We start from the raw sequence: 15,501 nt of genomic DNA, 5'->3' as shown, positions 1-15,501 counted from the left end.
GGAATCTGGGATGTGTAGTGTGTAGCAGCTTTTGAACTTCTGATACTATTGAAAAACAGTTGGTTTAAAGTAAACCTAAGTTTTTATGGAGCCATGTGGTCAAGAAAATGTTAAAGAAGGTGGCTTACTGAGGTGAGGAAGATAAAGTGAAAACACGAGACAGAAAGTTTTGTGATTTTGGAGGAGTAATTATATGTCGTCTTCATCTTGAATTGAGAGCATAAAGACGTCATCGTACAAAAATGCCATACAAGTCCTAATTGTAGTACTATGGATGTTTTTGTGGTTATGTCTTCAAAGGAGAAGTAATGATGAATGAAAGTGTAGTTACTCATGGTTATCAGGAAGTAGGTGTCAGGTTTGGAATCAGCTAACCACTGGGAGCTTTAGCGTTCAATAGCAGCAAGAGCAAGGGGATTGAAGATATTAGCACAGAGAGAGGTGGCGTCAACACTGACAAGCATTGTGCAGGTGATAAAGGGTAAGAAGTGCTGAGAGCTGTTGGCTAAACTGTCTTCTGTCTTCAGTTTAGGAGCGTGTCCTATAGCAACATGCTGAAGATGGCCCACAAACGCAAAGGCTCTTGCAGTGGTACTACAGTAACACTATAATGTGGCATCCCATGAGGTTGTGTTTATGGCTGCTGTGAAGCAGCAAATTCTAATAGTAACAAGAGAAACAGATTCAGAAGAGAGACTTTTGGACTAATATAGGGATCTGAGAAGGCTTTGGATATCATGTTGGGCAGGAGTTACTGCTGTGGGGCTTGTAGATGGATATTAATCTGGCAGAAATCCTTTGTCATACAATCACTATGGTTTATGAAAACAGTGCTGCTACCTACATGCATGAGGACTAAGTCAGAATCTGCTGAACAGCAACATGAAGTGCCCCAATATCAGTTAACATAGGAGAACAACTGAACCAGTTTGACAGAATCTTTTCGACTGCCTCTAGTGTCATTGCACTGCTCAATTGGCAACCTCATCCTCACTACCATTTCCATACCTTCTGAAGATTTTTTCTGCTTGTCAGCAAAACTGTATCACATTTTGTCTGTCTGCATCTCACTCCTATTCCCAACTACCTGCTCCATGTGCCATACTCAAGTTCGGCCGACCAGCGTGGCCGAGCGGTTCTAGGTGCTTCAGTCCGGAACCGCGTGACCACTACGGTCGCAGGTTTGAACCCTGCCTCGGGTATGTATAATTTGGGGACATTTCTATGAAGGTCATTAAAATTTGCACACACAAAACACTGTGTGAACACAGGTTTAGATAAATGTGTGATCACAAGCTGCACTAAGATGGTAGCAGAAAGAGCACTAAAACCAGACTGCAGTACACAGTAGAGACATTGTTCATATTCCACTGCCGACAATGAAACGTGTTCAGAATGTTGTACATTTCTCCTACCCTGCACAAACGGCTGGTGACATCACACTAAATCATCATCACTCATTATGCGAAACATTGCTCGCTAAGCAAGTCATTTTTTACAATTTGTTTTGCTTGTTATGCGAATTGTGCATTATGGGAGGTGCTCGTCAAGCGAGGCTCCATTGTACTTTGTGGGGCATGAAAACAAGGCTTGCACAAACACCCTGAGTTTGCAGTACTTGCAACATAAGATTGTGTCTTACACGAGATGATGGCTGTTTTCAGAAGTTTAAAATTAAAACAAAACGCTTTTTTAATACCTTACACAGTTTACTGTATCACCCTTGTGGTCAACTGTTAGAATTACTGATCTGTGATTTGCAGGTCTTGGGTTAAGTTCTGCTGCACACTATGGAATTTTTCTGTGGGTAATGTGTCTACACTGGTGTCCACTCAGCCTTGCAGGGAAAATGAGAGGCTGCTTGAATAAATGTGTTACGAAATTGCCATGTGAGCTTCGAGTGTGGCATTAAATAAAATGTTGACTTAGGCAGATAGCTACCTGACTTTTTATTTAGTTTTGCAGTTTACTTTGAATGTATTTGCCTAATAAAGTATTTTCCTTAACCACCTAAAAAAGAAACTTACTTACACAGTGACACATGATGACTGCTAATCAATTCATATTGATAATAGTGGGATTTATTTATAGATTATTTTTATATATAAAAAGAAAGGCAGATACTTTGAAATGTCCTCTGCTCCCCTTCTTACATTACTCAGCCACTTTTTATGTCATACTTCAAACAAAGTATTTATGTTATTTTATGAAGGACACTATCAGTGATCTAAATATCTGAAATATTAGTTCTTACCAACTAAAAAGTACAAAACATTAAAAATATAAATAATTTAGTTTCTGGAACAGCCACAAATTCCACACTTGAAGGGAACGAAAGACAATACTTGATGCATGCAATACATAGTTAATTATATCCACCACTTTGCTACTATTTATTTGAGCTCTAATGTTTTAGTTACAGATACTGCAGCTGGGCTGGTTATCTCATTTAAATATGTCTGACTTCTATGTGCCACAAAGAGCATGGGGAAAATGCAAAAATCCCAAATCAAGGTAACAGAAATACAATTTCAACTGACAGCAACAATAGAGCTTAACAGATAACAGTTCAGTTCACAGAAAACTCTTATGGACAACTAGTAAAAGATGCTTTACACTGTAAACACTGTTAAAGTACAAATAATTGTTATCAGATTTTTATGTGACATATTTCTCTATGGCACATAATCCTGAAGATCATAATCATAAATAATTAGGCAATTACATATGACTATGACAGTTGCAGAAACAAAAATTAATGAAAAATAGGCTGATCAAGCAGTATCTTCTACATAATTTCATGTTGCATTTGCTGATGTAATTAAAGGGAAAAAATGCTGCAGTGGCCAACAATGAAAATGTTTTGGGCTTAAAAATAGCTGAGTCTTATGTATCTCCATCTGCTGAAGTCATTAATAACCATTAAAATGACCAATTAGCTATCATTTTGGCAATAAACTAACAAATAAATTTTTGTAGTTTACATTTTCTGTTTGGATAAAATTTTATTTTTGAAAGTGGAACATCAATCAACTGACAAAACACAATGTTCTTCAGCTGTTTGTAGATTATAAACATACATATTGTTGCTGTTAGTGTAAGTTTAATATTGTTTATGTTGTAATTAGTGCAGAATTTTTGGTGTTTTGAGTCTTTTAAGGTGTAAACTTACTGCCAATTGGCATTATTTTGGTGTGAGGTTGGGGAACCAATGTAAGTTATGGACTCCACATATATGTTACAACTATTGTTCCATTATATTACAAGAATAGGTGAAAAATAAAAAGCAATTTATGGCTTGCCTAAAAGATAAAACATGATTTATGGCTTTTGCTGTGGGTGTTCAATAAATCAAATCAAATCAAATCAAACCAGCAGTTTGGTAAGAGCCTACAAGCCATATAGATGACTGCTATTTCTGCTTGACTCCTACAATCTGGAAATATTTATAGGATGAATCAATAAATCAATAAAATATAAAGGCAGGATTGCCAATGCAGAAAGAACAGTTGACTACCCGAATATTCCACTGCTATTTGACCTATTCCACATTCAGTTCCTACTCCACCTGCAGACTTTGAGGTGGAAATAGAAATCAGAACTCTTGGAACTCAAGGAGCTTTATTCATTCCCCTGAGGAAAAGGATAATAAACCACACTGATTGTGTCAATCAGAATTGAGTCAAAGGAGAAAGCAGAGCTTTTAGGGTCAAGATTACAGAAAGGGGTCTCAAATTACATACAACACCAAAGGAATGTGCTTCCTTATTTTGAGAAGGAAAACAATCTTGTTGTTTCCTGTGACCCAACAGATGTTATTCTTCAATCCTTACATATAAAGCTGGGGTTGATGTAAAATTTTGTCAGTGCAATGAACCAAGAAGCACAGGCCTTTATGTATTTTAAGAGGCAAATCTCCTACATTACGTAATGCAAAGGTTAACATACGTATTTTTGTTGGTCCACAATTTCATCAAATTGTAAAGGATCCAGCATTTGAGCGGGTTTTCAGGGGGAAGGAAAAAGGAAGCTTGGGAGACCTTCAAGGGAGTCTTTCATGGATTTTTAGGCAGCAAAAGAGATAATATATATTATCAGTTGGTGGCAGTATTCCTGCAAAAATGCCATCAACTTGTATACAACATGTCCCTTATGGAGCATTTTCTCCACAGTCACCTAGACATTTTCCCTACTTCTTGTGAAACTGTCAGTAAGAACGCTGGGAAAGGTTCCATCAGGAAATTCTTTAATAGAACAGGGATATCATTACCATTGGAATGAAGCCATGCTTGTAGATTATTGCTGGTCTCTGATTAAAGATGTTCCAGAACTAATTAACAAGAGGAAAGCCATAACACAACGAGCTCATGAAGCCACCACATGATTCTTGCACATCCGACCATCTGCCAGGGATTCTTCCATCGATTTAGAACTCCAGGTATGTAATGTTCATTAAAAAGAATTCAACTGAACTCTCAATGTTGTTGACACATTTAATTAAACTGTATTGTTTTCACTTAATCTGCTAAAATAAATTATTCCCACTTATTGTGAATCACAGAAACTAGAGCTAATAAAATTTCATGTATGTTTTTAATTAGTAAAATTTGACTTATGAAGTGAAGGAAATATTCAAAAATATTTATTTTTTTGGCCAGTGCTATCATCAGATTCGAATCAAAAATTCATTTGTACATTTCTTTTAAATAAATTAACTGTATACAAGAAACCAAAACGGCCTTGCTGTGCTGGTACTGTGAACGGCTGAAAGCAAGGGGAAACTACAGCCGTAATTTTTCCCGAGGACATGCAGCTCTACTGTATGATTAAATGATGATGGCGTCCTCTTGGGTAAAATATTCCGGAGGTAAAATAGTCCCCCATTCGGATCTCCGGGCGGGGACTACTCAGGAGGATGTCGTTATCAGGAGAAAGAAAACTGGCGTTCTACGGATCGGAGCGTGGAATGTCAGATCCCTTAATCGGGCAGGCAGGTTAGAAAATTTAAAAAGGGAAATGGATAGGTTAAAGTTAGATATAGTGGGAATTAGTGAAGTTCGGTGGCAGGAGGAACAAGACTTTTGGTCAAGTGATTACAGGGTTATAAATACAAAATCAAATAGGGGTAATGCAGGAGTAGGTTTAATAATGAATAAAAAAATAGGAGTGCGGGTTAGCTACTACAAACAGCATAGTGAACGCATTATTGTGGCCAAGATAGACACAAAGCCCATGCCTACTACAGTAGTACAAGTTTATATGCCAACTACCTCTGCAGATGATGAAGAAATAGATGAAATGTATGGCGAGATAAAAGAAATTATTCAGGTAGTGAAAGGAGACGAAAATTTAATAGTCATGGGTGACTGGAATTCGTCAGTAGGAAAAGGGAGAGAAGGAAACATAGTAGGTGAATATGGATTGGGGGGAAGGAATGAAAGAGGAAGCCGCCTTGTAGAATTTTGCACAGAGCATAACTTAATCATAGCCAACACTTGGTTCAAGAATCATAAAAGAAGGTTGTATACCTGGAAGAATCCAGGAGATACTAGTAGGTATCAGATAGATTATATAATAGTAAGACAGAGATTTAGGAACCAGGTTTTAAATTGTAAGACATTTCCAGGGGCAGATGTGGATTCTGACCACAATCTATTGGTTATGAACTGCAGATTGAAACTGAAGAAACTGCAAAAAGGATGGAATTTAAGGAGATGGGACCTGGATAAACTGAAAGAACCAGAGGTTGTACAGTGTTTCAGGGAGAGCATAAGGGAACAATTGACAGGAATGGAAGAAAGAAATACAGTAGAAGAAGAATGGGTAGCTCTGAGGGATGAAGTAGTGAAGGCAGCAGAGGATCAAGTAGGTAAAAAGACGAGGGCTAATAGAAATCCTTGGGTAACAAAAGAAATATTGAATTTAATTGATGAAAGGAGAAAATACAAAAATGCAGTAAATGAAGCAGGCAAAAAGGAATACAAACGTCTCAAAAATGATATCGACAGGAAGTGCAAAATGGCTAAGCAGGGATGGCTAGAGGACAAATGTAAGGATGTAGAGGCTTGTCTCACTAGGGGTAAGATAGATATTGCCTACAGGAAAATTAAAGAGACCTTTGGAGAGAAGAGAACCACTTGTATGAATATCAAGAGCTCAGATGGCAACCCAGTTCTAAGCAAAGAAGGGAAGGCAGAAAGGTGGAAGGAGTATATAGAGGGTTTATACAAGGGCGATGTACTTGAGGACAATATTATGGAAATGGAAGAGGATGTAGATGAAGACGAAATGGGAGATAAGATACTGCGTGAAGAGTTTGACAGAGCACTGAAAGACCTGAGTCGAAACAAGGCCCCGGGAGTAGACAACATTCCATTTGAACTACTGATGGCCTCGGGAGAGCCAGTCATGACAAAACTCTACCATCTGGTGAGCACGATATATGAGACAGGCGAAATACCATCAGACTTCAAGAAGAATATAATAATTCCAATCCCAAAGAAAGCAGGTGTTGACAGATGTGAAAATTACCGAACTATCAGTTTAATAAGTCACAGCTGCAAAATACTAACGCGAATTCTTTACAGACGAATGGAGAAACTGGTAGACGCCGACCTCGGGGAAGATCAGTTTGGATTCCGTAGAAATGTTGGAACACGTGAGGCAATACTGACCTTACGACTTATCTTAGAAGAAAGATTAAGAAAAGGCAAACCTACGTTTCTAGCATTTGTAGACTTAGAGAAAGCTTTTGACAATGTTAACTGGAATACTCTCTTTCAAATTCTGAAGGTGGCAGGGGTAAAATACAGGGAGCGAAAGGCTATTTACAGTTTGTACAGAAACCAGATGGCTGTTATAAGAGTCGAGGGGCATGAAAGGGAAGCAGTGGTTGGGAAAGGAGTAAGACAGGGTTGTAGCCTCTCCCCGATGTTATTCAATCTGTATATTGAGCAAGCAGTAAAGGAAACAAAAGAAAAATTCGGAGTAGGTATTAAAATTCATGGAGAAGAAGTAAAAACTTTGAGGTTCGCCGATGACATTGTAATTCTGTCAGAGACAGCAAAGGACTTGGAAGAGCAGTTGAACGGAATGGACAGTGTCTTGAAAGGAGGATATAAGATGAACATCAACAAAAGCAAAACGAGGATAATGGAATGTAGTCAAATTAAGTCAGGTGATGCTGAGGGAATTAGATTAGGAAATGAGACACTTAAAGTAGTAAAGGAGTTTTGCTATTTAGGGAGTAAAATAACCGATGATGGTCGAAGTAGAGAGGATATAAAAGGTAGACTGGCAATGGCAAGGAAAGCGTTTCTCAAGAAGAGGAATTTGTTAACATCGAGTATAGATTTAAGTGTCAGGAAGTCGTTTCTGAAAGTATTTGTATGGAGTGTAGCCATGTATGGAAGTGAAACATGGACGATAACTACTTTGGACAAGAAGAGAATAGAAGCTTTCGAAATGTGGTGCTACAGAAGAATGCTGAAGATTAGATGGGTAGATCACATAACTAATGAGGAAGTATTTCATAGGATTGGGGAGAAGAGAAGTTTGTGGCACAACTTGACTAGAAGAAGGGATCGGTTGGTAGGACATGTTTTGAGGCATCAAGGGATCACAAATTTAGCATTGGAGGGCAGTGTGGAGGGTAAAAATCGTAGAGGGAGACCAAGAGATGAATACACTAAGCAGATTCAGAAGGATGTAGGCTGCAGTAGATACTGGGAGATGAAGAAGCTTGCACAGGATAGAGTAGCATGGAGAGCTGCATCAAACCAGTCTCAGGACTGAAGACCACAACAACATACAAGAAATATTTTATCAGGTACCGTTTTATGATCAACAGTTCATTGAGGACAATAGCATGTAAACAGAAAATGGAGCCCTAGACAACTGAAATTCAAATATTGCATTTTGATGTCTGTGAAAGACTATATCCTAAATGATATTCACCATGTAGCGGAGATGCTGAGTCGCAGATAGGCACAACAAAAATGCTCTCACAATTAAAGCTTTTGGTCATTAAGACCTTTGTCAGCATTAGACACACACACACACACACACACACACACACACACACACACACACACACACACAAATGCAACTCACACACCCAACTGCAGTCTCAGGCAGCTGAAACCACAAACCACAATATTGTTACTTTTCATCCTGGATTTTCCATTGTTTGATATATCCTAAATGAGAAATTTGACTGCTAGCAAAGAAACTGAGTTTCTGTATAATATTATTTTGTCACTTTAAAATTTCAACCCATTGATTACAAATATTTTCAGAACACAGTCAAGGTATCACTTCTGTTTATTGTTATAGATGAAATTACTATTTTTTCATTTGGAAAAACAGTATATTTATGGAAAATGACTCCTACACAATGCATTTAAAAGAATCACCAAGAGAAAAAATATTGCAATATGATCGTTATACACTGAAGAATGGAAACTTCAGGTCGGAATATCATCAATATAAGGAAAACACAGATTGCTGCTTACCATAAACATGGCACATTGAGTTGAAGAGAGGCACAAAGAAAGCCAAGCTAACTGCATTCTAGTCTGAGCTTCCAGAGATGATGGTAATTTGTGTCTGAGATGTGCTTGATTGTGTGAATGAATATGTGTGTGTTTCCTTTTCTGATGAAGGTTGTGGCTGAAGTTGATGTGTAGTGCCTTTTTGTTGAGTCTGTCTGCAACTTAATATGTTATCTTCATGGTACATAGCAATATATCTTTTCCATATATTGTTAATCATTACATATTGCTATTCCAAAAATTAATATTCCTCATTATAAAAAATTTTGATAACTTACTTTTGTCACACATGTTGCCTTGTTTAACTGACAGAGAAAATCTAATATGATTAGTACTCATACTGAACTAAAATTCATTAAATAATTATGTGTACATAATTTTTTATGCATCTTATGCATTACCTCTGGAAGAAATGGTTGCATATACTACTCGGGTGCTCTGGCCCTCTCCAACTTTTGTAAAAGCTGTAACCCAAAATTCATATTCTTCTTCTTTTCTCAAATCATGCAGTTCATAGTGTGTATGAGCTGGAGAAAGCCGTCGCTTTGATGAGTCCTTTTCACGTCCTCCTTCAAGAATTCTTGAGTATAATGTATAGCTAACAAGATGTCCATTTGGATGCACAGGCTTCATCCAGCTTACCACAAGAGATGTTGGGGAACTTGACAATACCTTAATATTCGCAGGTGATCCTGGAACTAAAGAATAAATCAATTAATTAATAAAAATGGGTGTTTAAGTATCCCACTTGTTGCTAAATTTCAGCAGTCCTGTTAAAGGGGTGAAATTACTATAAATGACAACATAAAAAGGTGTAGATTTTGTTAAACATTGAGGCTGAAGTAGAAGTTTTATAAAAGTGTATGAAGACAAATGATGAACAACAATTAACAATGCATTATGGAAACTACAATTGTTAGGATACAGCTACCAGAGTCTCTGTTTCACTAAGGGAAAGAGAAAGCAGATGAGATAAGCAGTAGAAAATTGACAAAAACAGAAAAAGGTATTCAGAACTGCAGGCAAACACAGAAATAGTGAATGAAATATTTGGCCACAACATGTCAGCAGCTTAGCTTGTAAGGTTAACATTTCAAATTTTACATCATATGTAACATTTCACATGTATTCCATCTATTTTACAGTGCAAAGGCCTTTATTATATTGTTTAGATTTGTCACCTGTAAAACTTCACTGTGCTGTGGCACAATACAAAACTGATTAATAATTTACTGATGTGGGATCAAACAAAATGACATGCTTCCACAAAGCAGTGCATAACATTAAATTATATACAGCAATAAGAACACAAATGCATCACATGTATATGCACACAGACTAACAACAACAATTTTTTTCAAAGAATTTTCCTATAGTCAGGGATTACTCTTGACCAAGCCTGTCCAGAACATCCTCAGTGAGCTTCTCTGTGTGATTCAATGATTAATTCATCTAACTGAGCATGAAAATAAGATGAATACAGTTCACCATGATTTCTACACAACATTATTGGTTGGTGGGCTAGATCACCTATCTCTAGTGTGTAAACTATTTTTACTGGTCATTTAAGACCAATTCTGATGCTTTGACATGGCATGCATTCATTTGCGATTATGCCTGTTTATTAATGAAACATAGGATGTCCGTGTTAAACATATGATAATACAAAATGTAATAAATCGAGCCATAATTGAGATTTTTATTGGTGGTTTGCTTCTCCATGTATGGTAACTCAAAATGTTTTCTGTGTTTATTTGTTCCTTTTCCAGTTAGTGAATATGTGGTGTGGATTGCTAAAGGACATTCTTCTTTGTGGAACCTACACTTAATGCAAAAATGTATGTAGACATGCTGGAGATGTATACTGTGTCAAAACTTTCTCAAGATGTGATCTTTCAGCAAGGTGGCACACTATGCCATTTTGTGAACATTTTGAGGGATTTCTTGAATCATAAATTCCCAGAGTGCATGATTTTGAGAGGTAGTCCATTTATTATATGGCTTACTAGAAGCCCAGACATAATGCCACTTGATTTTATTCTGTGGAAGCTTATCAAGAATCAAATGTACCAGACACCAGTTCGGGATGTACCTGAACTGCACCCCTGCATTCATGCTGCTATCACAAATGTTACACCTGCTAAGCAGCAAAACACTTGTAGAGAAGTGGAATGCAGTTTAGATGTCTGTTGTGCAACTAATGGTGTGAACATTGAGGTATAGCAGGTGTTTAAAAAAAACATTTTGAATTAGCACATTTGTAGACACATACTGTCAATAAATATCTCAATTACTTCTTAAGTTATTACATTTTGTATTATTATGTTTTTAACCTTGGCATCCTACAAAATAAACCTAAGCAACAATTTCTCTTTTCAAATATTTCTGAAGAAGAAGTAAGAAACTTTATTTTTATTTTTATTTTAAAGTATATATTAAGCAGCACACACAATGGACTGAAATTTTCAGTAACCATAGTGCTCACAACAAGTCATTCTATTGCAACAGTAGTGGGCTGGTCTGTTGATTAGGTCAGTTGTATGGATCTGGCCAACCATGCTGTGGTGAGATAGGTCAGTTCTTCACAGACAGGTTAATAAGTTGAACCAACTGTAGTGTATGACTAATTAACATGTTAAATGCCACACAATTCATACACTGTATGGCTGAAATTAATTAACAAGGGTCTCTTACGTTCTATACTATTACAATGCATTAAAAATAAAATAATTAAAAGAAAAATACAATATCTTAAAACAGTGATAACTTGGATGACATTGCAGAGTGCTACTAGTCTCTGTACTGAAGGCTTCCAGAGGCTCCCACATGGGGGACAAAAAATGTATAATACAGGCAGTGTCTGTGATGAGCCAGTGACAATGGGAAGGTTGCCCCAGCACTCCAGCATGCAATGCACTGTTGTGTATGACATCTTCAGTAAATGATGTTTCAGTAAGCATACATGATATGACTTTTCCTCTTTACATTTTGTACTTTACTCTTGGATTATCAATTTGACCTATGACTATTTGGCTTCTATATTTGGTAGCTGCTTGGTTCTCAAGTCACTTTGTGAATATTTCAATAGAAACTATTGCTTGTGTATGGAGTCTGTTCCCTGCAGCTCCCAAATGAACTTGTGCTTTTAAAATCTGGTTTTTAAGAAGAATAACAGAAAAGAAAAAGATTGCAATCTTTGTAGTTTTTGTTATAGTAGTTGAAATTATTGAAAAGCAAAATCTGTGTAATTTTGAAATTCAACATTAAATTACTAGATTTATACAAATGGAATTACTGAAAGATTAATTACCTACGGCCTTCACATCTGACTTGCACACTAGACTCAATGATCCGCATGAACATACCAGCAGCTTTTACTTCACATGCAGTATTCATTTACATCTACATACATTCTCCGCAAGCCACCATATGGTGTAAGATGGAGGGTACCATGTGCTACTATCAGTAATTTCCTTTCCTATTCCACTTGCAAATGGAGCAAGGGAAAAAATGGCTCTCTATATGTCTCCATATGAACTCTAATTTGTTTTCTCTTGTCTTTGTGGTCCTTACACAAAATATGCATTGCCACAGTGGAATCATTCTGCAGTTATCTGCAAATGGCTGTTCTCTAAACACCCTCAAGAGTGTTTCATGAAAAGAATATTGTCCTCTCCAGGGATTTCTAATTTGAGTTCACAAAGAATCTTCATAACACCCACTTGTTGATCAGACCTACTGGTAACAAATCTAGCAGCACATTTCTGAATTACTTTCATTTATTTATTTAGCATATGGCAATATAAACTGAAGTGCATCTTACATACATGAATTGCATAATTTTACAAAATAAATAGAACTAAATGATTAAATCTACAAATTAATATCCAAATTTTCTTTCCAGGATAAGCTTGTCTGCTACATTCTGCACACATGCCTGTACAAATGGTAACTCCATGCCAACTGGTCTTGTACCAGGTCTTATGAGGGTCTGATATTCATCATGGGCAATATTTATCAATGTTTCTGAGCACTTCCTGCTCATGCAGAAATCCACTGCTTGTAGTGGTCCTGCAATATGATATGTGACTGGCTGGATTTTAATCGCCTCAGTTTAGGTGCAGGTATGTTAGAGTGGATTGGGAGCTGAAGAATTTTAGTTAATTTTTCATATTCCTTGAGAAGGGCATTATATCTTTGAAGATCTGGTGGCACATTGTGGCTTAGAGTTGGTAACCAATGAAGAGGGGTAGGTCCGATGCAACCTGTTATTGTCCTCATTGCTGGATTAGCTGAGTATCGATTTTTCTCATGTGTAAACTATCAAGCCACACTGGAGCACAGTATTCAGCAGCAGAGTAGATGAGGCCTAAGGAAGAACACTTGTGTTGTAACTCTTGCACGCAATGAGGCACCACTCACCATCTATATGGTGTTATTGTAAGATCTCAACTTTTCTATGTGTTTCTTCCACAACAAGGTTCTCTCAAGAGTTACTCCTAGGTATTTTGGGAATCCTTGGTGGTGGAAGACTTGATTATTGAAGGTGACATGATTTTTGTTGTTAAGATGAAAGCAGCTAGCTTCAGTCTTCACTGAATTTGCTGCCTTTCTTTTTTTTATTTATTTATTGTTCCGTGGGACCAAATTAAGGGGAAGTCCCCACAGTCATGGAACAAGTCAATATATGAAATTATAACATGATAGTAGAAACAGATAAAATGAAATATAAGAAACATATTCAGGTGACAAGTCGTAAGTTTAAATAAAGAAAATCAACAATGTAACACTGAAATTTGCTTAATTTTTTAGCTCTTCCAGGAGCTCCTCGACAGAATAGAAGGAGTGAGCCATGAGGAAACTCTTCAGTTTAGACTTAAAAGAGTTTGGGCTACTGCTAAGATTTTTGAGTTCTTGGGGTAGCTTATTGAAAATGGATGCAGCAGAAAACTGCACTCTTTTCTGCACAAGAGTCAAGGAAGTGCATTCCACATGCATATTTGATTTCTGCCTAGTATTAACGGAGTGAAAGCTGCTAACTCTTGGGAATAAGCAAATATTGCTAAAAACAAATGACATTAAGGAAAATATATACTGTGAGGGCAATGTCAGAATTCCCAGACTATTGAATAGGGGTCAACAAGAGGTCCTCGAACTTACACCATATATAGCTCTAACAGCCCGTTTTTGAGCCAAAAATACCCTTTTTGAATCAGAAGAATTACCCCAAAAGATAATACCATATATAGCTCTAACAGCCCGTTTTTGAGCCAAAAATACCATTTTTGAATCAGAAGAATTACCCCAAAAGATAATACCATATGACATAAGCATATGAAAATATGCGAAGTAGACTACTCTTCGTGTTGAACTGTTACTTATTTCAGATACTGTTCTAATGGTAAATAAAGCAGCATGTAGTTTCTGAACAAAATCCTGAACATGGGCTTTCCACGACAGCTTACTATCTATCTGAATGCCTAGGAACTTGAACTGTTCCATCTCGCTTATAATATGCCCATTCTGTCTGATCAAAATATCGGTTCTTGTTGAATTGTGAGTTAGAAACTATAAAAACTGAATCTTACTGTGATTGAGCATCAAATTATATTCCACAAGCCACAAACTTATTTCATGAACTACATTATTTGATACTGTTTCAATATTACACACAAGATCCTTCACTACCAAGCTCATGTCATCAGCAAACAGAAATATTTTTGAATCACCTGTAATACTAGAAGGCATATCATTTACATAAATAAGAAACACCAGTGGCCCCAGCACTGACCCTTGGGGAACGCCTCACTTAACAGTGCCCCATTGGGACTGAACATCACTACCACTTTCAATATTGCGGAGAATTACCTTCTGCTTTCTGTTTTTAATGTAAGAGGCGAACCAACTGTAAGCTACTCCCCTTACTCCATAATGGTCCAACTTCTGCAGTAATATTTTGTGGTCAACACAGTCAAAAGTCTTAGTTAAATCAAAGAAAACACCTAGCATTCGCAACCTTTTATTTAATCCATCCAAAACCTCACAGAGAAAAGAGACTATAGCATTTTCAGTAGTTAAACCATTTCTAAAATCAAACTGTACATTCGACAGCAAATTATGTGAATTTAAATGCTCCAGTAACCTTGTATATACAACCTTCTCGATAACTTTAGCAAACACCGATGGCATATAAATAGGTCTAAAATTGTCAACATTATCCCTGTCTCCCTTTTTATAAAGTGGCTTCACTACCGAGTACTTTAATCGGTCAGGAAACTGACCACTCCTAAAGGAAAAGTTACAGATATGGCTAAGTACTGGGCTAACATACATAGAACAATACTTCAGTATTCTGCTAGATACCCCATCATATCCATGAGAGTTCTTGGTCTTTAGTGATATAATTATTAACTCAATCTCCCTCTTGTCAGTATCATGGAGGAGCGCATTCAGGTAACAGTCTCGGAACACTTTTTTCTAAGAGCGCTATATGTTTCCCTGTTGGGACTAGGTTTCTATTTAGTTCGCCTACTATATTCAGAAAGTGATTATTAAATACTGTACATATATGCAACTTATCAGTAACACGGACATTCCCACTACGCAGTGATTCTATATCCTCGACCTGTCTCTGCAGACTAGCCACTTCCTTTATGACTGACCATATGGTTTTAATTTTATCCTGAGATTTAGCTATTCTATCTGCATACCACATACTTTTTGCATTCCTAATAACATTTTTAAGCAGCTTACAATACTGTTTGTAATGGGCTGCTGCATTTAGGTTTTGACTGTTTCTAACGTTTTTATATAATTGCCACTTTGTTCTACAGGATATTCTTCTCCCTCTAGTCAGCCACCCAGGCTGCCTGTTTGTGCTAGTACCCTGTTTTGAACGTTCTAACAGAAAGGAACTTTCAAAGACCACAAGAAAATTCTTGAGAAAAGC

General features: G+C 37.0%; 1 protein-coding gene across 1 annotated transcript in view; it reads right to left on the bottom strand.

Moving 5' to 3' along the window:
• Positions 1-15,501, bottom strand: part of LOC126183937 (Down syndrome cell adhesion molecule-like protein Dscam2) — a 461,766-nt gene that overhangs the window by 89,346 nt on the left and 356,919 nt on the right. The window contains exon 16 of the mRNA XM_049926285.1: positions 8,954-9,250. Coding sequence (XP_049782242.1) covers positions 8,954-9,250 — 297 coding nt within the window. The remainder of the gene's footprint in view (positions 1-8,953; positions 9,251-15,501) is intronic.

The sequence above is a fragment of the Schistocerca cancellata genome, chromosome 4 (genome assembly GCF_023864275.1).
Source record: "Schistocerca cancellata isolate TAMUIC-IGC-003103 chromosome 4, iqSchCanc2.1, whole genome shotgun sequence".
NCBI lineage: Eukaryota > Metazoa > Arthropoda > Insecta > Orthoptera > Acrididae > Schistocerca > Schistocerca cancellata.
Note: the sequence above shows the minus strand (reverse complement) of the source record. Positions and strands in the feature narration are given on the sequence as shown.